This window comes from Sciurus vulgaris (genome assembly GCF_902686455.1).
Source record: "Sciurus vulgaris genome assembly, chromosome: 4".
Classification (NCBI taxonomy): domain Eukaryota; kingdom Metazoa; phylum Chordata; class Mammalia; order Rodentia; family Sciuridae; genus Sciurus; species Sciurus vulgaris.
In genome coordinates this window covers 50,482,275-50,509,649 of record NC_136464.1, presented here as the reverse complement: position 1 = coordinate 50,509,649, position 27,375 = coordinate 50,482,275, and the positions used below count along the sequence as shown (strand labels likewise).

The 27,375-nt window shown below is 49.4% G+C and overlaps 1 protein-coding gene across 17 annotated transcripts in view; it reads right to left on the bottom strand.

Annotated features, from left to right (window-relative positions):
• KCNMA1 (potassium calcium-activated channel subfamily M alpha 1) overlaps positions 1-27,375 on the bottom strand; it is a 710,543-nt gene that overhangs the window by 490,709 nt on the left and 192,459 nt on the right. For all 17 annotated transcript variants that reach the window (XR_013763654.1, XM_079138788.1, XM_079138796.1 and 14 more), the window contains exon 2: positions 8,612-8,773. Coding sequence is in view for 16 of the 17 variants with exons in the window: in XM_079138788.1 (XP_078994914.1) it covers positions 8,612-8,773 (162 nt within the window). In the remaining variant the exon portion in view is untranslated. The remainder of the gene's footprint in view (positions 1-8,611; positions 8,774-27,375) is intronic.

Here is a 27,375-nt window from a genome sequence, read left to right as displayed (position 1 = left end):
ACCTGGGTGTCTTGGGGAGCAGGCTCCATCCACCACTTAGGGAAGAGCATCCAGTCACAGAGGGGGTGGCAAGCTTTTTCTCTATGGGGCCAGATGGTAATTATTTTAGGCTGGTGGGTGTCCTGGGCTGTGCATACTACTCAACTTGCCTTGTAGTGTGTTACGCAAGCAGCCAGGGACAATATGCAAATGAGCGAGCATGGCTGGAGTCCAGTAAAATTTTGTTTATGGACACTGAAATTTGAATTTCAAATAATTTTCACATGTCATCAAATATTCTTCTTTTGGTTTTTTTTAAACCACTCAAAAATTTAAAAAATATTTTTAGTCATAATCGTACAAAAGAGGCAGTGAGCCACACGGGCATCTGGGCTGCACCCAGCTGATTCCTGAGCTAGTTAAATGCTCCCCACAGCTATTCTCCGGGAAAAGACCCCCTGGAGAAATGAGAATGGGGAACTACTGGGCAAAACAAAACCTTTATGCTGTCCTACTTCAGGACTTGTGTGAGCACCTACATACCGATACGCACGGGCCAGGGGCAATGGGCAATGGAGAGGAGGTGACAAGAACTAAAGTCTGTCCAAGTTCCCAGGGAACCAAACTCTGGAGCATCTCCTGACGGTGTTCACTGCAGCCTAATTAAAGCAATGAGGATAAAGTATGGCCAACTGTCAGCAGTCACACCACTGGACACGACCCTCTTTTTGAACATTTCCAAGTAACTAGCTGCTCGCTACCTGTCCAGGGCAGGCTCAAAGCAATCCTATCCCTGACTCATGTGATCCCATCTGAGTAAATGATGCTGGGCCATGAATAACCAATTTATTGCAAATCTTAGTGCATCTTTCATCAGATGTAAGCAAAATTTTATGTTTAATAATATAAAAATATAATATACCTTCTTTGACTTTTTGACTAATACCCAAAGTATGAACTCTGTATCTATGCACAGGATAAAATGAAGAGCCATTTTTAAGTCCTGATGGCCAACTACCAAGTGGCTTATTTGAATCAATGCCTCCCTTTAGGATGTTAACTCAAATAAAATCTTAATTAACTCCCAAACAGCACAAAGATCAGGACACACCTGCTCATGACTGGGGCATTCTTACCAAAAAAATACAATCCTGTTAAGCCTCTCTTCTTTCTGTTACGTAGAAGATTTACAGATAATATAAGAAACGTACATAGATAGATTTGCCAAAACCATAAAAAAAAAAATCTCACGTGAGAAAAAGACAGTGAGGTGGGAATGTGAGTCGTGTGTCAATTTACTACCAGGCACCACTGAAAACGAAAAGGAATGGCTGCTAACAAGAAATGCCACCAGCACAGGAGCCACCTAACAGGAGAAATGACTGCAGTGAATGTCAATATCTGATTAAGCATGTGCCCACATGCACCTCCATATGGCTCAACTGGTCCAATTTCAAGTGCAAACAGCACAACAGTGAATGCATGTCTACTTAACACTATTACACCAATAAGATTATTTCTATTTGAAAGATGTATTTGATACACATTTCCTTTAGGATCCTAGGAGAGAAGAATAAAATGGTCCAGACTATGCACATAGGGTTGATGTAAAATGCCACCCTGTGACATATTTGGAAAGATAAAGGGAGAGACTGGTGTTTTCCTTCTCCTTAGGTTGATAAATCATCCCCTAAACATTAAAGCAAGTAGCAAATGTTTTCAGTTGATGAAATTAGGCGTGTATGTTTCTTGGAGCAATATTCAAATGTAGCACAGGAAAGTAACTAAAAAGGGTGATTCTAAAGGCTTCATCTTTGCTCAAGGAGCCAGTGGATGAGACCAGACTTTGAAGAGAAATATAAAACAACTAGTCTGCCAAGGGGTTGAGGCGGAATCTAAGCAGAACAGATATGGCTCACACCTTCAGTGGGGTGGTCCTTGATCACAAGACAGTCTCCCGAGGGAGATAGTGCCTCTGAGATCAACATGGAAAGGAACATTAATATTCAGAAACCAGGTGCTGATGGAGATGGTGTATTTGTGTGTGTGTTTATCTGTGTGTGTGTGTGTGTGTGTGTGTGTGTGTGTGTGTGTGTCCATAACTTTCCCCTTTACCAGCAGGTTCTCTAGTCTTTCTTGTGATAGATAATCTTAGAAAAATCCCTTCTCTCTCTCTCAGTCCCTACCTTAATTTCTTTCTAAATTAACGGGAAGAACTAAACCAAGAGTCTGCAAACTATGGCTTATGAAACAAATCTGGCCCACCGCCTGTTTCTGTAAATAAAGTTTTATTAGAACACTGTTACACTGTGGCTTTTTGTGGCTGCTTTCAAATCACCATGGCAGAGTTTTGTAGTCATTAGAGAGTCACATGATCCAGGAAGCCTAAGCTATTTGCTACAGAAAAAGTTATCAACAATAAATGAAAATATCATACTGATTTTTGGTTTTTGAGTCTCCAAACTGTGTTACTGTAGTATGCTAATTTTAAGTCCTTTGGGTATAAACCAAGTAGTGGGATAACTGGGTCAAAATGTAGGTCCATCCAAGTTTTCTGAGGAATCTCCATATTGCTTTCCAGAGTGGCTGCACCAATTTCCAACTCTACCAGCAATGGAAGAGTAGTGTGCCTTTTTCCCCACATCCATGCCAACACCTAATATTGTTTGTGTTCTTGATAATAACCATTCTAATTGAAGTAAGATGAAATCTTAGAGTTGTTTTAATTTGCATTTCTTTAATTACTAGAGATGTTGAACACTTTTTCATATATTTATTAATTGCCTGTATATCTTCTTCAGTAAAGTGTCTGTCCAGTTCCTTGGCCCATTTATTGATTGGGTTCTTTGTATTTTTGGTGTAAAGTTTTGTTAAGTATTTTATAAATTTTGGAGATTAGTGCTTTATCTGAAGTGCATGTGGAAAAGCCACATCAATGTTTATAGCAGCTCAATTCACAATAGCTAGATTGTGGAACCAACCTAGATGCCCTTCAACAGATGAATGGATAAAGAAACTGTGGCATATATATACAATACAGCCATAAAGAAGAATAATATTATGGCATTTGCAGATAAATAGATAGAATTGGAGAATATCATGCTAAGTCAAATAAGCCAATCCCCCAAAAACTCAAAGGCCAAATGATTTCCCTGAAAGTGGGTGATGATATATAATGGGTGTGGGAGGGTGGGGTGAGAGAAGAATGGAGGAACTTTAGATTATGCAGAGGGAAATGAGGCAGGGGCAGGGTATAAAAGATGGTGGAATGAGACAGACATCATTACCCTATGTACACATATGATTACATGAGTGGTATGAATCTACATCATGCACAACCATAGCAACAAAATGATGTACCCCATTTGTGCACAATAAATCAAAATGCAGTCTGTAAAAATAAAAAAAATTAAAAATAAATAAAAGTACAAACTGCACAAAAGCCTACTGCATATGTTTCTTGCCCTCTGTACCACCTTATTCTTAGAAAGGTTTGATGTGGCTCAGAACTATATAGAGCACATAACCACACACATGTAAATTTCAAATAGGAGAGTAAGGAAATCAGGGCAAGGGGAAGATAAGAGACAAAAGAAGCCTGGGGTGATATGGATGCATAGAATGAAAACCCCAAGATGCTCTGAGTCTTCCATGGGCTGCCAACTTGGCTCCCAGCAACCACCACAGAAAGAGACACAGGCCTTATTCTAATTTAGAATGTTCACTGTATGTTCACCAGGAGGACCATGATGATCTCTGATGCAAAGAACTATTTATTCTATGGGCATTTGTGCAAAATGCATCAGGTGAGACGTACTGAAGCAAGTCCTCAACAACCTCCATGGAGGAACTCTGACGACATTGACTCTTGGATTCCAAGTCTCCCATTGTGGGCCAACTCCATATCCTAAAGTGGAATTTACCAACAATTCTACCACGTTCCACAGTTCCAAAGTAAGCACGTACTGTGCTTAAGGTGTCCACCAGTAACTGCTGGGGACTGGTTCCAGGAGCCCCTGTGGATACCTAACTCCACAGCTGCTCAAGCCCCTGGTTTAAATGGAGTAGCTCTTGCACAGGATGCCCACATATCCACCCCTGCATGCTTTCAATCATTGCTAGATACATGTGATACAGTCACTGTACAGTAGTATTTGGGAAATGATGACAAGAAAAGAGATAGTACATATTCAGTACAGGTACAGTCTTCTTCCTCAGTGTGTGTGTGTGTGTGTGTGTGTGTGTATGTGTGTGTAATTATTATTATCATTAATTTTTGGGGGGTACCAGGGATTGAACCTAGGGGCACTCAGTCACTGAGTCACATCCCCAGCCCTTTTTATATTTATTTAGAGACATGGTCTCACTGAGTTGCTTAAGGCCTCACTGAGTTGCTGAGGCTGGCTTTGAACTTATGATCCTCCTGCCTCAGTCTCCCAAGCTGCTGGGATTATAGACGTGCACCACCGTGCTCAGCCTTCCTCAGTATTTTCCATACATGCTTGCTTGAATCCATGGACGTGGAACTATGGATGTGGAGGATCAAAAGAACTTTTAGAATCAGAAAACAAATATTCTTTTTTTCTTTTTTTGGTGTGTGGTGCTGGGGATTTGAACCCAGGACCTCATGCTTGAGAGGCAAGCACTCTACCAACTGAGCTATATCCCCAGCCCAAATATTCTTTAATTTAAAAAAAAATAATGGAAGCAATAATCCTTGACAGTCTGATACTGCTGCGATGTAGCATCTCTCAACCACCTGCACCAAGAGCAGGCTCCATCCATCCCAGGCTGGCTGTTTCTGTGCAGCTAAGCTGGTGCCAGGGTGAGAAGAGGCAGCGAGGCTATTCTGAGACCTGAGGTCAGGGAGGTCAAGGAATCTCATCACTTTGGTGATGAGGCTCCAGGTGTTGACTATAAAAAGCCCTGGTGAATGGCAACGATCATTTGTCATTTTTTAAATGGAGCTCCACAACTTTACATCTAGTTCAGCAACTTGAATAATCCACAGCCTGTTGCCCAGCGCTCACTACTTCATGCTCTGTGCCTAGCACAGAGCCCGGTGCAGGTCAGGAGTCCACATTCATCAAATGAATGGCATGCCTGTCTGAGAGACGTTGTGGATATCCTGGGGTTATTCTGGCAAATCCTACCCCAGCTGGGCCTTACCTACAATGTCCCAGCTTCAAGACTCTCTCACCTGTGGTAATCAGACAGGTGAGAAAGGGGCCCGGATGTGGGCACCATGCCACTGAGAGTGCGTCAAGGAAAACTAATCAAAAATTGAAAATAGGAAAAGTCTGAACAGCCAGGAGCCTACTCTTGCTCTGGTCCCAGCGATGCAGGGATAAACATTTGGACAGCTCAGGACAAACACAGCTTTGGGTTCTGAAGAGGCAGCACAGTGTGTGTGACTTTAGCGTGAAGTGTGTCCTTGGTGCAAACAAGGCTCTGCTGTCCCCTAAAGCCTATTCTCAAGCTACCAGCTGGAACCTGAGATCCTGCTCACTGTGCAGTGGGGCCCGCTGGGCTCTGAGGGCCCAACAGCCCGGGCAGGACTTTCTCAAGGGGACCTTCAGAGAGCAGCTGGCATCTTGGGAAGCCATAGGCAACAGGGCCTGGGCAGCTCTGCTTCCATACGCAAATGTTAAGAGGGTCAAGCCAAGTGGCCTGAGGACCTAATTGGCACCAAGTGGTAATGTCAAAATGTCACAGACAAAGCAACAGCCAGCGGTGACTCGGAAAAGAAAAGGCATTATCTCCAGTTGAAGGCGCAGCAGGCTGGAAGTCTGGAGGCCCACAGTTACCAGGCTGGCTCTGGCACTTAAAGCAGCTAATTTTTTGGCAAGTCAAGTTCCTTCCTATGCCTTGGTTTTCTCAACTGTAAAAGAGAGACGGATTCCTGGGCAAGGCTGGCTTGCTTCCTTGTGAGGAGGCCCTGTAACCCAGCAGCAGGGCAGGAGACGCGGGTGAATACAATGACATCGCACCCGGATCACAGGGGGCTCTCCAAGGTGTGATGGGTGGCACAGCAGCCACATGGAGGGGGCAGCGTGGTGTGTGTGGCCCTAGGAATCCCAGCTGCACTGCAGCCCCAATCCGGTACTTGGTGTCAGGTAAGGCCTTGGCTCTCCAGGGTCACAGCCATTCCCGTCCCTTGTGCTATCACTGGCACAGAGCTCACCACCCTCACTTGTCCTGGGACCTCCAACTCCCACCTTCCCCACTGGGTCTGCCCTTATCCACCTGCTCTTCATACAACAACCAATCAAGGTGCCTCTCCCTCAGAATCGCCCAGTCTTTTATACCCAGCCCAAATTCTTCAGCTTGGCCTTTGAAGACCTGACAAGCTGTCTCCAGTCACCTTCCTGATCTTTCTTGTTCTTGGATGCCCTTGTGCTTTTGGCCCTGGGCCTCACTGGTGGGACCCCCTCTTCCTGCAGTGTGCCAGGCTCCCTTCTGGTCCTGCAGCTTGATCTCTAGGGAAGGATTTCCACTCCTTTGACTTTCAGGATCCTAACTCTTCTCTCAAAGTTCAACTCCAGTGCTTTCCACCTCACCAGGTATTCTTCACAGTTTCTGGACCCCCCCCCCCCCCAGAGGTCCTTGTTTTTGAGCTCAAGGATGTTCTTATTTTTGGTATGTTCTAAATCACCAAGTGTACACCTAGATCATTTAGACAGGGAAGCTCCAGTTCAGAGGCCTCCTCCCTGTGATCCTCCCCCTCCTCCTGCAGCCTCCCTGACACACAAGTGCACTCACATACACAGCCTGGACTCTGCATCTCTCCCCGCAGGCTCCTTTGGCCATGGTCTTGCATGGTATAGTAGAATCAGGATCACTTCTTGTTTCCCACAGGATGGAAAAGATGCTTAGGCCAGAGTCAGTCAGTGCTTGGTAACTCTTGGTTAATGCTGATGAAGATAATGAGCACTAACTATAAGGGCCACGTATGAGGAGCAAGTGTTACACTGCAGAACCAAGCTGCCTTCCCTTCTGCGTCTGCCATTGCCATGTGTGTCGGGTACACGGCTGCCATTTTGTGCCCCATGAATGCTCAGGCCCAGAATCCAACCTCTTGGTGTCTCCAGGGCAAAATTTACACACACACCAACCCAAAAAGCAATGGAAACTTCACCTGAGAACCAGAAAGGACAGGGATGACAATGGCCACACAGCACAGACAACAGGAAACACCTGCAAGTCCTCAGTGGACATGGTCTTTCCTGGGCACAAGGGACCAGATCCTCCCCCTCTGTCTTCCTCCTGCAGTGACTGACCTCACTAGCTTTTCTCTCCTCCTCCAAAACCCCAGCCTTGCATCTCTCCTCCTTCTGCTCTGCTCTCAGTGGGTTCCAGCCATGGCTGCACAGCCAGAACCCTCAGGATGGCTCCAGGGCTCTGTCCTCCTGGAAGGCCATGTGGCCAGCCTTCTCTGGATTCCTGGAGCAGGGCATTCAACATCTGCTTCAGCAGTCTGGGAGTTTTTATCCCAAACACAACACAGAATCCCCCCCACAACGCATCAGTGAAAGCCTTGCCACCTCGCTCTATCTACAATCACCTCCTCACTGAGACTCTACGAGGTTCATCCAGGTGGTAACACCCATATTCCAGTGTCCCTGCCACTGGGAAGTCCCTGCTCCATCTATCCCTAAGCCAAATGATTCCCAATGGCATCCTCACTTCAGGCCCAGGAAGGATGGCCCCACACAAAAGAACTTCAAGAGTCACAGTGAGAAGTCACCCCAAAGGCATCTTCCTTCTCAGGGAAACTCCCAACCCAGAGCAGACCCAGAAAAGCCAGTGAGCAGGGCAACCACAGCAGGGAGCCCCTGTGACAGGAGCCGGCCTGGCAGTGGTAGCCAGCTCGTCCCTGAGTGCCTGGGTATGTTCTGTCCCTCTAGGCCTGGTCCTTGCCCCGAGCCAGGGGCTCATGAGGCCAGCCAATGAAGCCAAGCTCTGCAAGCAGATCAAAGAGAAGCAGGACCCGCTGGGAGAAGAGCCCTGGCTGCAGACGGGCCTGCGCAACAACGGCGTCTGAATGAAGGGCCGTGGGCAGTGCTCCAAGCACGGGGGACCTGGACAGCTTCAGCAGGACCATGACTGGGAGCATCCACTCCGGGCAGGTGGACAGTGAGATACGGATCAAAAGGGGCTCACCATCTGGCCACCAGAGGACAGCAGTGACGTCCCCAGAAGGCAGCACACACACACACATACACACAGCTCCCGGGGTGTGCAGGTCCTTGATAGGCATGTGTTTCTTGGTCTTGCTTTGTCCTAAGACGGTCCAGCTGTGTGTGTGTGTGTGTGTGTGTGTGTGTGTGTGTGTGTGTGTGCGTGCACAGTGCACACACGCCTGTGTGTACATCTATCCCGCAAGCAGAGAAGGTTCAGCGTGTCCTCCGACAGCCTCTGCCCAGGATGCTGGCCTGCCCTGCGAGGGCTCACAGGCCACCAGCTTAGCTGTGCACAGAGGGCACGGCCTCTCCCCCAGGAGCACGAGGGAGCATGAGCCCCCACTGGCTGCCTGCGGCCTGGAGGAGGCCCAGCAGAACCCCACGTCTCACACACACAGCTGTCAAGGCCACGGTCGAGGCCCCCTGGTGTGGGGAGGCCGGGGACTCACCAGGACTCTGCCGGTCAGCGTCTGGGCGGAGATCATCACCCCAGCCCAGTCCTTCACGGAGGTCATCCAGCCGACCTCGGCGGCTACTGCCTCCTCTTTCTCGTCCACTGGCTTGAGAGTGCCGTCGGCCTGGCTCGAGCCATTGTTAATCTTCTGGGCCTCCTGGCAACAGAGAGAACAAGAGTTGGGACACAGGGAACAAGTGGCTTTAAATAACACCCCTTCCCATGAGGAATCAAAGCCCTAATGGCCGCCCGGCTGAGGTGAGGGAGGGGTAGGGCTTCTACTTTGTAAAAATCGGCTTTTAAAAAGTCCTTTCTCTATTTCCCTTTGAAACATCTTTATGAAAGAGACAGTATTCTCTGTCCATTTTAAAGAGGAAGGCCCCAGACTTGGGAGGGAAAGCAACCTGTCTAGGGTCCCAGAGCTGTGAGAATGTGTTCAGTACAATGGGGTCTTCACCTGCCCAGTCTTTGTGACCCTCACACAGCAGCATACTCACTTTCCTTTAAGGACAGTCCTATCTCTTCATCTCAGTCTACGTGACTCAAGAGGGACTGATGGCCCCATATTGGTTCAGTCAGTCCATTCTATTCCCCTGGTAATAGTGACTGGGCCAGGGATTGTCAAATGACCCATGCCCATCCAATAAAACTCAATCCCAGAACATTTGCTAGAAAGAGTCAAAAAAGTAATCCTTCTGTGAGAATAAAGCCACCCTGGGAGGAAAGTAAAATCTATGGGATATTAGTGTCATCACTTGACCACCTGGATCCAGCTATGCCTGAAATCCACACCTGACCTTTTCAGTTACAGGAAAGAATAAATTTTCCTTCACAGCTTAAAATTTCCTTAAGGTAACAGGTTGACATCATCAGATAACTGAATTCCACATGGGGCGCTTGATTATACAAGTTTGCACACAATATGCCCTTTGCTAGAATACTTTGCTCCCATAGATGCTTGGGGTTTGCTCCCTCCTCTCCTCAAGTGCTTATATATCCCTTTCTCAGTGAAGTCTTCTCTGGCTACCTTTTAAAATTGTAACTCTTTCCATGACTCTCTTCTGCTTTATTTCCCACCATAGCACTTAAAGCCTCAAATTCACTCTACAATCCACCTACTGATTTCACTTATTATCTACCTCCCCTACTGCTGTGGCCCCAGTGCCTCACAGAGTCCCTGGCACAAAGTTGGCTCAACAAGCATGAATGAATGAGTGAAATGAACATTAGCCCTTTATCAGCCATAGAACCTGGGCTCAGGGCTGCCAGATTTAAAACGACCAAACAACAAAGACAAAAAAGCAGGGTATCCAGTTAAATCTGAATTTCAAATAAACAACACTTCTTTTTTTAATATAAGTATGTCCCAAATACTGCATGGGACATACTTATACCAAACTTTATTATTTACCAAACAGGCAAATATATCTGAACCCATACTGAAATACCCACTGAGATTATTACTGCAATGAAGATGCATAAAAAGACGCCAGCCAGCAAATTATATTCATCATTTAAAACCCTGGAGTCGATTTTCCAAAGCAAACCCTTGGGCCTTGAAATGGGAGCAGGGGGGTTATCAGAGGCGGAGGTGGAAATCTTTGCATGTGAGGGGCTGGGGCCCAGTGAGGCCAGGGGAGCACAGAGGCCAGTGAGGAGGCTCTGCATGAGTCAACCATGGGGCTCGGCCGCAGCAGGCAGGAATCTGCTCCTGATGGGGCTTATCCCCGTCTGGCAGCCCTGGCTGGGGCAAGGTGGGGACACGAGTAGCTGCACAGGAAGCTGACATTTACTTGCAAGTGTGTTCAGCCGCATGGACTAGAACAATCCCAGGAGGAGCCTGGGAGAGGGACGCCACTGGGTGGGTATACTGGAGGGCCACCTGCTGACGTCTGTGGCACCGAGCCTCTCCTAGGCCAGTGTCAGTGGCCGGTTAGGACGTGTTCTGGTGTCTGAGTCCCAACCACGTGAGACTGAACAGGTGGGTCTCCAGGAAGGCAGCTGATCCACGGGCAGCCATAGTAACCAAAGGGAAGACCCAGAGGGAAAATCTAGCTCTCCTGACTCTGTGGGACCGCCCCCCCCCCATAAGGGACGACACTGCCCAGTCCACAGGCATTGGGATGAAACAGCACCCTATGGCACTTAATACATGCTCAGACCGTTAGTCCCACCCCACCCTACCCACTTCTAATGCCAACATGGACACCAGAAAGTAGTGGTTGTCCAGCTTGAGCTGGAGCATGGGGAGGGCTCGTGAAGCCAGAGTGCTAGGTCCACCCAGTGGCCAGGCAGTGCCCATCTGCTGGCCTGGGGAACCATCCAGGAACCACATCCTGACCATTGGGGCAGTGCATCATGGGACATGACAGTCCCCCAGCTGTCTCCTGGCCTCTTCCTTCATCCAGGGCCTCCTGCTCCGTTCAGACCTGCACAGCTGGTGGGGGGAAGGGGCAAGACTCAGGCAGGGAGCAGGCCCTCAAAGCAGGCTCTGTGATTCCTCCCGAGTATGCCCACCGGGGTTGTGTTCGAACAGGCTCCTCGCTGCCACCAGGGGACCTGAGGGCCAGCTGGCCGATCCTGAACAGGGGACTCAGGCTCCCTGGCCACCTGATAGTCCCCAGGGGAAGGAACTCACGGGAAAAGCCTGGGAGGTGGGAGGCCCTGCAGTGGCAGTGGCTCTAATGCATCAATAATCCCGGCCCAGGAGGCGTGTGGCAGATAGTGCTATTTCGCAGCTCTCTTACCTATTGTTTTACAAGGCATTCATTATTTTAATTACTTTATGATAGGCAAGGAAAACACAGACCACAGGGAGATAATGCCCTTGTTATTATTTGCTTACACAGGATGTTGCGAGCTTAATTACCACATGGGGGAGACCAGTCTGGGGGAGGGGCAGCGGGGGGGGGGGGTTCCGGGGAGCTGAACAAAGGCCCTGCTGGTGGCCAGTCACCGGGCACCTACGCGGTCTGCAGCCAGAGGCCCTGCTCTCCACCCACCTCACTCTGCCCTAAGCACCTGACACAGGTGTCACAACCCCGCATACCAGGGAAAAGGGGGCAGAGGCCCAGAAGGGTAAAATGGCCTGGTTGGGAACATACGGAGAGAGGAGGGTGGCTGGGACAGAGCCTGTTAGTACAGTGATGGCCACCGTTTATCAAGTCAGAACAGGGTACCAACAATTAAGTTTCCTGTGCATTCTGTGTAAACCTCACAATAAATCCAACAGGCAGGAGGAACTATCCCCATTTTATGGACCAGATAACTGAAAGCAGGCGTCTCAGGGACAGAATAGAGCCTGACAGTTCCAGCTGGGGCAGGGAGCCCACAGGGGATCCAGCCTGCTCTGCCGCTGACCAGCTGGCTCCCCCGGCCCTCACCGTGTACAATGGGGAGGTGCACACCACCCCTCAGAGAGGCACTGGTGATTTTTCTTTCCCTGATGACAGGGGTTGAACCCAGGGGTGCTTAACCACTGAGTCACATCCCCAGCCCTTTCTATTTTTCATTTTGAGTCAAGGTCTTGCTGAGTTGCTTAGGGCCTCCCTAAGTTGCTGAGGCTGGCTTTGACCGTGTGAGCCTCCTATCTCAGCCTCCTGAGCTTTTGGGATTACAGGCGTGCGCCACCGCTGGGAATCTTAAAGGAGGGAGGTGATGGACGGCGCAGGCACACTGTCCACACGAAGCTGCTACAGCTGAGCAACACGGCACCTCGTGGGAATGGGCTGTTTACCCTGCATTAACAGGGGTTCTGGGTGGGACATTAAACAGTTATGGAATGGAGATATACAAGTGTAATTTCTCAAGGTGGTTACCCTCCACCTAAGCACTGAGCCCCTGGGGGAAGCTGCCCTAAGTTCTGGAAGAAGGGCATGACCCACTCAGGACAGCTGGGAGTGGGCCCAAGCCAAGGTCCCCCTAGATCCCTTCTGGCTCTAAGCTCCATTGGACCAGCCTCCCACTTCTGAGATGAGACCTAGGGCCAGAGTGAGTCCAGTGTTCTTCTCTCTCCTGCGTCCCCACACACATTGCCTCAGAGGGGAACAACACTCACCTCTGAATGGCAACATGAGCACCCAGCCATCCCAAACCTCCCACTGTCCTCTGCAGAGAAGGACCAGCCACCACCCAGGGAAGAACTCTGAGCACGGCCAGACAGGCTGCTCTGGTGTCAGCCGGGAAATCACTGTGTGCAAGTGGGTCCATGGTACGTGTGTGTGAGTGTGTGTAAGAGAGAGACCCTGCTGGCCACATGCTCTAGCTGCCCCAGTCTCAGGAGGACAAGTCACCAGATCCTCAGAAATGGATGAAAGGAGCCTTTCAGGGGGTGGGAAGAAGAAAATGCAGGAGTGAGCAGCCAAGAAAAACTTGAGATTTGGGGCAGTGGTGCAGGCAGGCAGGGGACTATCCAGAATGAAAAGATCATGCTGGAACCTTCGCCAGAGCCCCCAGTCCCAACCCTGGGAGGATCCCTGAGAAAGGAGCTTGGCTTGCTGGGAGGCCCCTGCAGCTGTCACTCAGCTGCTGCTCTCCTGCCTGTCCCTCCCTGCAGAACCTGGTAAAGCAAGCTGCAGCTGCCTCCTGGACCCACATCCAAGCTCAGTGCCCAGAACAGAGACCGGGAGGGTTCAGGATGAGGTGCAGGCACAGGAGGCTGGGCACACTGGACAGCAGAGTGGCCTGGGTCTCTACATGGCACATGGCCTTCTCCCCATTTCTCCCAGCAGTGTTCCCCACAGTGACTTCCTGTTAACATGGCCACAGAGGGCATCCCCTATCCTAAGTCACCAAGGGCCTGACAGGATCCCAGAACTTGGTGCTTACCATACTGACCACCCAGCTGTTGGGTATTTGGGCATTTCCACCTGAATCTCAAGATCAAAGGCCAAAACTTGAGAAGGGACCTCAGGATGCCACCCTCCCCTCACTATGTAGATGAGAAAACAGCCTGGAGGAGAAGACACAGGCTAGGGGCCACCCAGGCCCAGCGGGTTACCACCCAGCGAAGGCCTGACCCCTCCCCCACCACTGACTCTACTTCTCTTATCTCTTGGTGCTTCCTCCAACATGATTGCTCCAAGTCTAGACCAAATGACTCAGTCACTCCCAAGCAGTATCCTGTGCCGCCCCAGCTTGCAACCTGCAGTTCAGAAGTTTCCAAGATGGTCAGAAGCCTTACTGGGCTCGGGTGTGGGGTTATGGAGAGCAAGTCCCACTTGAATCCCGGGACCTCAGAGTCTCCGCCCTCAGATCTGGGCTATCTGTCTTTCTTCCTCCCCAAATTGGACCCAGAATGCTAGAGCTCTCAGATCTGTGATGTGGTACAAAGAGCTGAGTGTCAAAGTGAAGCAAGCTCAAGCCCAGCTTTTCTTGGTGGCCTGGGGCACATCATTTCATTTCTCTTCTGGGGCTGAGTGCCGCCTGTTCACCCACGTGAATCCCAAGAACCCCGGCCTGGCTACTTAAAGCACAGCACTTTCCCAAAGCATCAGCTGCTTTCCAAAGCCCCTCACCCACAAGTCAGAGGCCGCAGAGAGCATGGGGCTCAGCACTTGAATCTGCAGCCGGCTGCACCTCACAGGGCGGGCCCAGTTATCTTAGGCACCCCAACAGGATGCTGCACTGCCACTGCCTCGCCCTGCCAGGAGGCCCCAGAGCTGTGCCTGCCTTCCCTGTGGGTGTGACCTCCTGCCACATCCCTTCTCACCTGATCTGGTTCACTCACCCCCCTCTGTCACACTCACAGGACACCTGTTGCCAAACCAGATGCCAAGGTCACCACAGGCGCCACACCTGCTGAATGACTGCATCAGGCAAGATGAGGAGGCAGCAGGTCCAGTTTTGAGGGGGATTCTGGAGTCCCCTCCCTGCTGCTTGCTGAGGGTCACCTGATAGTGGAACACCAAGTGTGTCTGGGTTTAATGACACCTCAGGTCTTCCAACACTGGCTCCCCATCCAAGATCTGGGCAGTTGTTCAGGCAATGGCCATCTGGGAGGGGAAAAAACTTTTTCTTTTTCTTCTTGTTTTTTGCAGTACTGGATCCAACCCAGAATTTCCTGTATACTATGCAAGCGCTCTACCACTGAGCTACGCCACCAGTCCTTTTAAAAATTTCAATTTGAGATAGGTTCTCTCTAAGTTGCCCAGGCTGGCTTCAAACTTGCAATCCTCCTGTCTCAGCCTCCCAATTAGAGGGGATTACAGGCATGTGCCCCTTCACCTGGTGGGAGAAAACTCTTCTTAAAACACTGGTCAGATTGGATTAGTACTGGGCCCTACACCCTCCTGTGGCTTCCCCTCCCACTCAGAGGACAACACAGTCCTCTCACAGGCCATCATCCTGATCTGCCCCTCTCTAGCCTGTCACCCTGGGACACCACTTCAGGCTCATGGGCCTCCCGGAGCCCAGAACAATCCAGGCCCACCCCCATCTTCAGGCTGTTTGCCCTGGTGGCTCCCTTGGCCCCAGGTGTCCACATGGCTGCTCCCTTGGTGCTTTTCAAACCCTCACCTGATCCATGAGCCCTTCCTTGATCGCCCTGTTGGAAGTGACACCCACCGGACCCGACCACTTCCCCTCCAGGGTCTCTTCCTTTTCAGAGCCTCCCTACCACCATCGGATGCCTACGCGCCTTATTTAATCTTTTTTTTTTTTTTTTTAAGTTTCATGAGGGAAAGAATTTTTACCTATTTTGTTCAAGACTGTTTCTTCAATATGCATGGTGCATTCACAGAAAGTACTTGGTACATTTTGGTGGCAGGCAGGAGGGAGGAGAGCTACAGCTAATGGAGAGACAATATTTGGCCTGTGCAAAATCTAGGTCATATGACTGGTAAATAATGATGATGATGATGATGACGATGGCAAACTTTCTTTGCATAACCCTACAAGTAGATGCCAATGTCCCTATCTGACAGATGGTGAGTTAAGCAGCTGGCCCAAGGAGACAGCTGAAATTTAAATCCAGCTGTCGGATGCCACAAAGGGTTGAGTGAGTACCTGCCCTGCCATCCCCCCAGGAGCAGAGTGAGGAGAAAATGGGATAAATGGCCGTGGGAGGATTACCGCCTGCTGCCGAGGGCCCGTGAAAGGTTTATCGTCATTGTGAACACGCAATCCACCCCACTTCTGGTACTGTGTGTACTGTGGCAACCCTTCTTCAAGGTCCCTGTGCCTTAGGAGGGTCCTTAAATCAAGGGCAGTGGGACAGAGTTCCTTTCTCTGCCCAGAACCATGAATCGGCCTTCAAGGAGCAGAGCATGGAGTTGGAAATGTAGGTGGCCGAGCTGACAGGTAATGAAGCCCCCCCTAAGACTGAGGTTCTCTAGGCAGATGCCACTGGAGGAGAAGATGTGGCTTCCTCCCTGTCCTTTGCATCCTCACAGAGCTTAATGTGGTCCAGAGCACCTGGCTCCTTTCAGAGGCAGCCCTGACTGAGCCCTGCAGGGTCTGAGGCACCTGATTTGGGGCTGGGGGTCTGAAAGGGATCTGGGCTGGCAGGAAACCACCTCTCCTATTCCCTATGGGACCAGATAAGAGGGTCTCCCTGCTGGATCCTCTGCCCAGGGCCCTGGTGCCATGGCATCTACCTAGGATGCTCTGCTCCAGAAGGCTGTGAGAGAAGGAAGGACCAAAAAAACTCACATATGTTCTCCCCTTGTCCTCGAATTTTCTAGGTTGACATCAGAAAGCCATTTCTGTGAGCGCACATCCACAGGCCTTGCTCTGAGTTGTTCATTCTGTCTGCCTAGACCTCCCTGCCCTCCACCACTGGCAACTCCCCTGCCTTGCCTCGCCCCTCTCGTGCGAAAAGCTGAACCTGCAGCGAGCACACAGCTGCCCTCAGCTGGATGCAAAGCAGAGGATCAGTCTCTCTTGCCAGAGAAAGGTGGCAGAGTGAAGGGTTCTGGACCTGAAATTGGAAGGCCCACATTCAAGGCTGTGTGGCCTCAGCCAGTCACTTAACCTCTCTGAGCAAAGTCCCCACCTGGGAAATGAGAGAGAGAGAGCACAGCTCTCTATTCCAGGGAGCCCAGCCTCATGCAAGGTGCCAAAAGGGATCACAATAGGAGGGCAACGGAGGCAAGGCCCAGCCCTGGGGAAAACAAAAGCTTCTGCCCAGAGCAGCTTCCCTATCAGGGTCTGGGTTATGCTACATCTGGGTGAAGGGATTTTCTGGAGGAGAAAGGTTGAAATCCCTTGAATAAAAATCTATAGGCCTCTTTAGCTTTATTTCATGATGGCGATTATAGCATTCTATAGCACAGTTGGGCCTAAGACCCAGAAATACATATACTTCACCACCTTACAGTCACCTGGGGCTTCTGGGCCTCCAGGCAAGCCTCTGTCCTGATCCAGTTGCCTCAGGTTTCCTGGGCCTGGATGCTGGGGAAGGGTCTTCCAGACACCTCCTGCATGTCTGCCAAACAGATGAAGGGGAGGCCCACCAGCAGCCTGTTTCACCTCCTGGGCGGGTGGCTGGCTGTGGGCATTCTCCCAGGTACCAATAAGCCTGCATATTAGGGGATTAGGCAGATTACCTAAAGCAGCTCAAGCAAATAAAGCAGAATGTGGGCCCGGCCAGCTGGGAGTTTCCTAGTGAGAGTTCTGTGAATGGAAGGGAAGAAGGAGGGGGTCATGGGAGACCCCTGGGCTAGAAAATAGGGCGCCAAGGGACTCAGGTCCTCCCTGAGCTGGTGAGCACAGGTGGTAGAGTTCCTTCGTGCCCTTGGAAAGCTCCACCACCCATCTTCTTCCTCTCTTCAGAGCTTCCTTACTTCTGCTGCCTTCCCCATGCACCCCCAGGACCCTGCCTCAGCAGGGGACTTGGCTATGGATACCAGATGAACCCATCCAGCAACTACTGTGCTTGCCAGCTATGAGCCACATCTCCAGAGATGGGGACACTGTCCACAGATTCAGACCAGGAGGAGCAGACAAAGGAGCCCAGACAAAACCCACTGCTCTGTAAGTTTACTGTGTCTCTGCCACTCCTAAGCAGCTTCATCGTGACAAATGTTTCCAGTCACCACATACCAGGTGCACTGGACAGCTTCTTTCTTAGAAGCACATGTGTGCTCTGTGTGAACAACTGTACTACAGAAGTCTTTGTGGTAGGAAAAGGTGACAGTAGAGAAAGGCCAGGTGACCTTTAACAAGTCCTCAGCATCCAGTTTCCTTGTCTCAGAATCGAAGTTGCTGTGTAGAGGTTCCCAGGGGTTCTGTCTAGCTCCAAAATGGCCCGACCTGAGGCCTGGATTAGGAATCCCTCACTGTGCACACATGTGGGTCAGCTCTGTGACCTGGGCAATCTGTCAGGTACCATTTCCCCTGCTGGGGAAATGTTACAGGAGGACAGGGATCCTTCTGGCTCTTCTGAGAGCCATCTCTAAAGTGTTCTGCAGTGTGCTGAGCACCCAGGGCAGGGTTGCTCCTCAGGAAGTCCTTGAGTCCCTCCTACATCTATGGGTCACCTCCTCCATTTAGTCATTCTGCATGAATTCATTTAACCCTCACAATGAGCCAGCATGGTAGGAATATATAAGGCTCAGGAAGGTGGGGCGATTTTCCAAGTTCACCCTGCTCATCAATGGAGAATTGAAATTCAAATCCAGTCTATTCTCAGTCTAGACAGAGGCCATGTTTTCCTTTCTATTCCATGCCGCCTCAGATAGGCAGATGCCCGGAGGAAGAGCCAGATTCCTTATAAGACACTGTGGGTTACTATTACTGAAACAATCGCCTTCTATCCTGTGGCTTCCAAATAACAAAAAAGTCTGTAATATAGTCATATAAATTGGGTTATAGTCAACCATGAGTAGAAAGCAAGCTGGAGAAATGGCCTAGGAGAGAAGGTTCCAACCTGGGAACAGAGTGGCCCATTAAATATCAGACATGTTTGCCAAGGGCCACATGGGCTGCTTAAACTTAACAAGTCAGTCCCCAAACTTTCATGGCAAATGCATGCATCTTGGTCAGTATACCACATTTGCAAAATAATTGTCTCTTCCTTCCATTTAGCTTAATAAGATGGGAGAATGCTAGTGATAATCCAGAGCTCACTCTCAGGATCATAGACTTGGACTAGTAAGGAACCCAGCCATGATTCCTCAGCCAGGCACCCGAGGCCAGGTCCAGGACAGTCAGCTAACCTGCCGGGAGCGGGAGACAGAGCTGCCAATCTGCAGGGCAACCCACGGTGCACCAGAATATTTACTAAAAAGGCCCAGACAGGAAGCCATCAAAGGGTCTAACTAGAAGACAAAAATCACATTTGCTTTCCAGCTGAGGAATAACTAAAAATCATACCAGCAAGTCTGAGTTAGAACTATTTAAAAGGGACAGAATATTTGAAATGCCTGGTGTCATCTCAAGGAATACAGTTAATAATATTGTGAGTTAGCACTATTATCCCCATCTCAAAGAAAAGCTGCTGAGGCGCCCGGGCCGTCTGAAGGCCTGTGGCCAGCACAGTGGCATACATGTGGGGGTCAAATCTCTCAGAGGCCCCAGTGAGCTCAATACAAATCCCTTTTTTTTTTTTTTTTTTTTTTAATGTGCTTTGCGAGAAGGCCATACATCAGGGTTTCTTGTTCCAAGGAACCAAGCAACCCCTTCCAAAAAGGTATATTTTTTAAATGAAATAAATCACAGAGCTGCAGAATTACAGGTATCAGAGGTGCAAGAGACCTTAAAATATGCAGGGCCTGATTCCCGCCATTTAGAAAGGAGAAGCCTATTAGCATAGGAACATTTTCAAGGAAGAACAAGTTGTCCATAAGAAACTGCTATAGAGTCCCTTGGGGATAAGAGAGATGGCATGAAGAATTGTGAGCAGGCCATGCTTTGTCTGATTGTGCCTAATGTGACTCCTGATCAACCCTTACCTCAGCTGTGACAACTTAAGCAAGTCACCACCCTGCGCCACCCTCAGTTTCTTCATTGGCAAAGTAGGCTTAGAAATACTTTCCTCACATAGTACCTATGTGGATAAACCCTGATGATATTAAAAAAAATAAAAAGCATGATGGGGGAGTCTGTGAACATCCATCGTAGTTACTAGTTTAGTACCAGCCAAGGCAATGAACTCAGATGCCCACCAGGCTGTCAGAACCCACATTCTGCAGATAGCAAACCTGATCTCTGTCCACTCCATCAAAGGTCAAAAGGAGTGACCGAATTTGGTTTCTAGGCAAGACGGACTGAGATATGGATCCTGAGATCCACAGGAAGTCCCAAACCCACATGTTCATTAAGGAAAGCAGAAATTTTTGCCCCACAGTCAAGTTAACTTTCATGACCTAAGTTAATGGGGAGAAAAGACCAAAGAAGGATGTGAACGTAACTGACGAACAACCAAGCGCAACCGAAAGACAGGAGAAGGGGTGTTGGAGGGAGTTGCTCATCTGAGCCAGTGAGACCAGGCTCTTCCATGGCCCCTTCCTTCTCCCAGTTCCTGAAAAGCAGCCCTAGGACAGACAGTGAGAAGCTGGGCAAGGGTCAAGAGGGGAGAAGCAGAGAAGGAAGTGGCCCAAGGCCTTCTGGGGGATGTGGAGGATGGGGCTCATGAGGGGCCTCCCTCTCATAGCAAAGAGTCCTGCACGGTGGCTCACAGGTCCTCTGGTTTCCTGGGACCCAAATGGGTCACAGAGCAGCACTGCTCCAGGCTAGAGTCTGCATGATGGAAAGTGTGAGCACCAGTGAAAGACGGCGACATTCTCTCCCGGGAAGAACTGTCCTTTTCTTTGACATTATGTCGTCACTCCTTTGTTGGGTATTAACATGCCCTTTGAATGAAATGACAATGATGGCAGAGTTGGCATTTGACAGTTTCTTTTTTATGTCCCTGCTTGTCAAAATAAAAAGCTGGCAGTCCTGTGATACGCTCTCTGCTTTTTAAAGTTTAATTGACTGTCCCAGGGAAAGTCTGGGAAACACTCACCTCATCCAAATGCTGTACTGCACAGATGGGAAAGGCAAGGACCCAAGATGTCACCCTCATTGTGGCCACATCCCCTCCACGCAGCCCAGGCTGGGGCTGTGGCACCAGCCAGGGCCAGGGATACAGGCCCTCAGGGGCTCCAAGAGTTGGCAAACACCAGCCCACAGTCGGGGAAATGGTAACACCTGCCCTGCAGAGTTCAGGACCAAGCCAAAGGGTCCTGAATTCCTGGCATCTGATGCCCTGTCTGTCGCTACCTCAGGAAGCATGCAGAGTTAAAACAACATCCCTGAAAAGACTGCCACCATCCCTGGGGCCCCAAGCCAACATTCAGGGGGCAACTGGGAGGAAAATATTCAACAGCAGACAATAGGTCAGATGAATAGCTTGTGGTTGAATATTATCCTCCAAGTCAACAGACAGAAGCAACGTGGAGAAAAAGATGAGCAACTCGTGAACAACCTAATTCCCAGCCACTGCCCCAAGCCAGACAGAACACTGCCACCCCCTCAGCTGGCTGGGCTGGTCACAGCTCTTGCCCTCCATCACACGTGTGTGTCTTCTCAGGTAATTCATGCACACTCCATGAGAATGAACTGGGCAGGGTCTTTGCCCAGTGTGTTTGCTCCTTCTGCCAGAGCTCAGGATGGTACCTGGTGCACGGTAGGCCACACCCCTTCATCCTGTGTTGAAAGAATGAATGAACCTGATGTTTGTTCCTTGTTTAGGCTCATTGCTCATATTTTCTGGAATCTTCAAATCCTATCAAAGTCACACAATCCAAAGCACAGGTCTCAAGTTCCTCAAGTCTGGTTTTTTAGGGCCCGCCTTCTGCTCTCCTACTCCCTGCTGGCTAACTCTACCATCAGACTCCTCAGACCCGACTCGGTCCTCCTGATCTCCAGCCCTTTGTGCTGGCCACCCCCTCTCCTTGACATGCCCTCTCCATTGCTCACACCATCTTCATCCTCCCTGGGATCTGGTAAAGTCATCCCCCTTGGCCACATCTCCCACAACTCTTACCTCCATGCCCAAATCTGCTCCCTTATCTCAGCATGGACAGGCAGGGGCTGGATGCCTTAGTAGTCTTTTTATACATGCATGTCTTATCAGTCTAATTAGCTTGGAAGTTTCTCAAGGGAAAGGCCTAATTTTTTATACCCAAAGTGTCTGGCATATAGCACTGTGATTAATAGATATGCACCGACTGAGTGAGTTAAAATCCTGCTCATAGGCATCAGAAGAGCAAATGCTGTCCCCAGAGGTGAACATCTGGTTAAGCTGGGCCACTCTGCACAACTTGTAGCCTGACCTGGGGCCTAGCTCTGCAGCTGCTCTTCCTGGGCAGCTATGTTTTCAAACACAAACCCCAACTCCCGAGCAAGATCAGATGTCATGGGGTTTCTAAGAGGCACATGCCTGACCAGACACGTCAGTCAAAGAAAGATGAATGTTCTTGTTTACAAAAGGAATCATTCGGTTCCAGGAAAATTTCCACCGTGATTTAGGACCTAATCCAGTATGCGCCTATAGACCTCGCCGGCTGAACATTTTTCTGCCTCTTCCATTTGCTGAACTTGGATGGGGTTTGGCTTCAGGACAGAAGGGCTGTTGTAATTAGGTGGCTGGACTGCCTTCCCTGACGTGTAACATGACCTCCATCTGGGAAGCCAAGGCCTAGCAAGACAGGACCTCAGGAGACAGAAAGATGGCCAGGTTACTGGACACACAGAGGCAGTCAGGACCCACCGCTCCAAAACAAAGCAGCCCAGACAGCAGGAGGCCTGGGCTCAGACCTCTGCAGCCTCTAGAGCTTCTGTTTCTTGGACCCTCCTGGCTGAGTTCAGAAAGCTCAACCTTCTGAGCTCCGGGTTCCCACATGCTACCTTGGATCTCAGTTTCCAACAGAGCAAACACAAGAGTATCTGAACCAGCTGCTGATGGGGAATCAAAACAATAACTTAACAGCCAGGGGAGAGGAGAGGAGCTTGCAGTTGCTGTGGAATTCTGAAGGTTCCTTCTCCTTTTCCTTCTGGATGGCTGATGGGAGTAAGGAAAGGCGATCACACCAGCACAGCAAAACCTCAGCTCCTTCCTTGGTACCAAGCCCATCAATCATCCCACGGGCCCAGGACCCCCCCACCCTGGCGGTGGGGAAGAGCCTCAGCAGCTGTGAGAACCTCCTTTCTCTATGAAGGCTTTTCCAAAATTATATCAGGTTTCCTTCTACCCCAGCCTGTCAGCAGGGGACTCTTGCCTAACATGGTTGAGGAATGTCTTAGAAACTGGTGTGATTCAGCCTGGCCTCGGATGAGGTTTTCCACCCAGACAGGGCTCACCGGGAGTCTGGAGGCATGGGCTCGAGACACCCTGGGCACCACACCCTTCCCCAGGCTCCGACCTCGGTCAGGAGCACATACTTGACAAATGGCAGGTCCAGCGCTCTGATGAAGTCAGACAGAGAACAGGAGCCAACAGGAAACCAAAGGTCTTGCCCACGGCTCGACACACAGGGCCTCCTCTGCCCAGCATTCTCTACCCCATTATTTTCTGAATGTGCGAATCTGGTTGCAAGCGCCTGGTATAAATAATTGAAGAGCTACTGGTAGAAGTGATTCAATAATTGTGTTCTCCAAAGGCATGTGCGCAAGCACGCGTGCGCACACACACACACACATACAAACCTTTCTCCTGGAAGAGGGGGCGAGACTTCAGCCTTCACCAGCCTTGGGAGTTGTTTCCCCCTCATTCCTGCACAGACTGGCCTCCTTTCACAAATACAGACTGTAACCAGAGGGCAGCCCAGAAAATTACAAAACTGTCTGTAACCTGAATGTCTAGGTGACTGATGAATTATTACTGAACCGCTGGTTCTGCCACGTTCCCCGCTGAAGACACGCAGTCTCCTCGGGTCAAGAGAAACTGATCTCCCCTGTTAGTGCTCCATTTGCTGTGCTGCAGTGGGCGCTGGGGTGAACACAGCCCAGGAGGGAGGGCAAGATTTAAGCCTCAAAAGTCGCTTTTTATAAGAATCCGGCAGCTGTAAGCAGAAGAGAGCCCTGTAGGACAGGATCTCTGTCTGAGAGCTGGCTTCATCACCTGAGCCAGCACCCTGCAAGTCCCATGTTTCCATAACAACTGTGGGTCCTGCTCCAGCCCTGGAAGGACCTCCTCTGTGTGTACAGCTCAGGAAATAAAGATTGTTTCCTAAACCTCAAGTCTCTGCTTTTCTTCTTCTGCAGCTGGTTCCCTGTCTAGGCAGAGAGAGTTGTTACTAAAATTTCTTACTTTTGAGATATTAAAGGTGAGAGGACAGACAGGAGGAAGTTTCTGGAAGCACCATCAATACAATCCCCCCTAGTATCCCCAGATATCAAAACCCACATCTACTCAAGTCCTGCTATGGCTTTTCTTGCAAAGGTTCAATGTGGTACCCGGTGTGGCAGTGTCAAGGCGGTGGGACCTTTAAGAGGTGGGGCCTAGTGGAAGGTGGTTAGGTCACTGGGGGCACTGCCCTTGGAAGGAACCCAAGCTGGTCTTTGAAGTGAATGAGTTCTCACAAAAGTGAAATGTTATAAAGGAGCAAGTCTGGTCCTGGATCCCTCACTGGCTTCCTGTCTCACTGTGGTATCTCCCTTTGCATGAGCTCTTTTTGCAATGTCATGTTTTGGCACAGTCAGGGGGTCTTCACCAGAGCTGAGCAGATGCCGGCACCATGCCCTTGAATCTCCAGAACTGTGAGCTAACTAAACCTCTTTTCTCAATAAAGCACTCAGCCTCAGATATTTTGTTATAAAACAGAAATGGACTAACACTTATATGATGTGATGTAATATCTGCACAGAGCCTACTCACATCCTCCCCTATAATTTGAATTATGTTTAGATTATTTATAAAAACTAATACAATGCAAACACCATGTAAATAGTTGTTATATAGTTGTATAATATATGGAATAATGACAAAAAAATAGCTGTGTGTGTTTAGTATAGATGCAAGTTTTTTTCTTTTTTCAAATATTTCTAATCTTTGGTTCACTGAACCATAGAAAAAGAAGACTAACTGTATTCTGTTTTTTGACCCACTTGTTAAATGACATAGATTTTCTCATAGTTATTAATTTTGTATTTTTAAAATATTCTTTTTTGTGTATCTGTTCCATTTCATTATTTTAAAGAAGACTTTAAAAAATTAATTGGTCAAACTGCTCTTAAGGGACCCATCACCATCACCAGGTTTATTAATAATGTTCCTTCTGGCACAGGATGGAAGGCTCAGACTGCAAGAAAACCTTGTGTCACAGCCCTGGAGAGCAGGACCAAGAATGAGCAAACCTCAGTAACAGGTGTGGGCCCCGGGCAAGGCCAGGGTCAGGACACCAGCCAGAAGGAGGAATTGGACAGGTTAAAAGTGATGAGAACTAGTCATAGGATTGATAGACTAGAAACCCAGCGGACTTGCGGAGACAATAGTTTGTTACTGGGTCAAGGTAAGGGCAAAGTCTATAACCAAGGTCACAGAAGGAGAAGGTACTTCATGGTCTGTTCCTGCTTTGTGAGGCTGTGGCATGAGGCAGACAGGGTCCTGGTCTGAGAAACAGTCAGACCTCTGAGGCCTTGCCAACCACTCCTGGGGTTACGCGGAGCCTCCTCCCAGCCTGGATTAAGGTGTCAAGAGCATGAAACTATCAAGTGTCTGGATCACATTTCCAAACCAGGTGAGGAAACCCCAGAACCAGCCCTCCACCCTCCTCACCAAGACCACGGCTCCCCTCGCCCTCTTCTGACCCTCCACTCCTGGTCACAAGTCTATCATTTGGCTCATGTTGGATTAATGACTGTGCTCTCCTTTCCAAGTCTTAAACATGGCTTAAAACGGTTTGAAAGTCATCTCTACCAGGAAACCTCTCCAGATCTCTGCCTGAGAATCAGTGTCTCCCAGGGGTGTTTGTTCAACCCACCCTCTCTGTCCCCTGAGTATCTCTGCTCCTCAGTTTTTAGCCCTTGTTACATGTAAGTCCCGTGGCTATCTTCATCATCCCCCAGCTGAACGCTGAGATCAGGCTCAGGGTTAGTAATTCTTACATTTCATAGAATTCAACACAGGGTCTATGGATACCTAGTAGGTGCACAACCAGCAATAAATATTTATTAGTGAATTTCAGTGTCAAGGCCACAGACTAATGTTGAGGAAGCCAGGGGTGCACAGGACCCAGTGGGGGAAGGGCAAGCAGCAGCACAAGGAGGCTTTGCATCCCAAGTCCACCCCAACTCCTGTGCCCCGTTGACTCCTGAGCTCCATCATCATCTGCACCTGTTCACACTGGCTCTATTCCCCTATTCTTCCCCACACCCAAGCCAGAGAAACCTTACAAAGTTTAGATCATCCCAGCAGCTCGGGAGGCTGAGGCAGGAGGATCACACGTCCAAAGCCAGCCTCAGCAACTTAAAGAGTCTCTAAGCAACTTAGCAAGTCTCTAAGCAACTTAGCAAGGCCCTGCCTCAAAATAAAAAATAAAAAGGGCTGGGGATGTGGCTCAGTGGTTAAGTGCCCCTGGGTTCAATCCATAGTAGGAAAAAAAAGTTTAGATCCATCGTATCACCCCCATGTTTGCACCTTCAGTGACTCCCCTTTGCCCCCAGGTTTAAGTTCAAACTCCTCAGCTAGGCCTGCAGAGATGCTGTGGCACGTCTAAGCTTCCCCAGGCATCCGGACATGCTCGGCCTCACTTTCCTTATGCTCTGGCTGTACTGGAACTCATTTCCATCCCCCTTCACTCTTTCTGGACTCAGATTTGTGTGTACCCTTTCCTTGGCCTGGAACAACCTTCTCCACCCAGCCCTATTCCGACTTTCTACTCATCCTCAAGATCTTTTCCAGGAAGCCTTTTCTACCGCCACCACCAGGGCCATCAGTCCACAGAACCTTGCACTCATACGGTCCCCTTCACCTCCCCTTCATACTGCTGGAGTCATTGCAAATATGTGACCAATGCCTACATTTGTCAGCTTCTGTTAGTGTGAAGAAATACCTGAGATAATCGACTTAAAAGAAAAGGTCTGTTTTGGTTCATGGTTTCAGAGGTGTCAGTCCATGGTCACTTGGTCCTACTGCTTTGGGCCTGCAGGAGTGCAGTACATCATGGTGGAAGCCATGGCAGTAGAAGCTTGTTCACTTCATGGTGGCCAGGAAGCAGACAGACACAGGGGCCAGGGTCCCCACCCCCTTCAAGGGGACACCCCCAGTGACCTGACTTCCTTCCACTAGGGCCCACTTCATAGAGGTTTTATCACCTCCTAAGAATGCCACAGGCTGGGGGCCAAGTCTTCAACACATAGACCATAGGGACACTGAAGATCCCAATGACAGCAGTGCCTCTGTGCCTCATTAGACCAGTGTCAGCTAACTGTTTCTGCAAAGGTCCACAGAGTAAATATTTTAGGGTCTCTTTGGCAACAACTCAACTCCATCAGTGTGGTACAAAATGGCCATAGATAACACATGAGTGTGCAAATGAGTGTGCTTGTGTTCCAGTCAAATTTTATTTATGGACACCAAATTTGAATTTCATATACTCTTCACTTTTTGTGCAATATCCTCACTTATAATTTTTGTCAACTATTTAAGAAACTATTCTGAGTTCATGCACCATACAAAAAGGGCAGGAGGGATGTGGCTCTTGCCCTAGAGTCTGCCATCTCCTGCACTGGACTGTTAGTTTCATAGAGAAACAAGTTGTGTCTTATTTACTTATGCCCTTTCCCAGCACAGTGTCAAATTCCTATAACGTGATTCATAAAAGTTCACTGAAT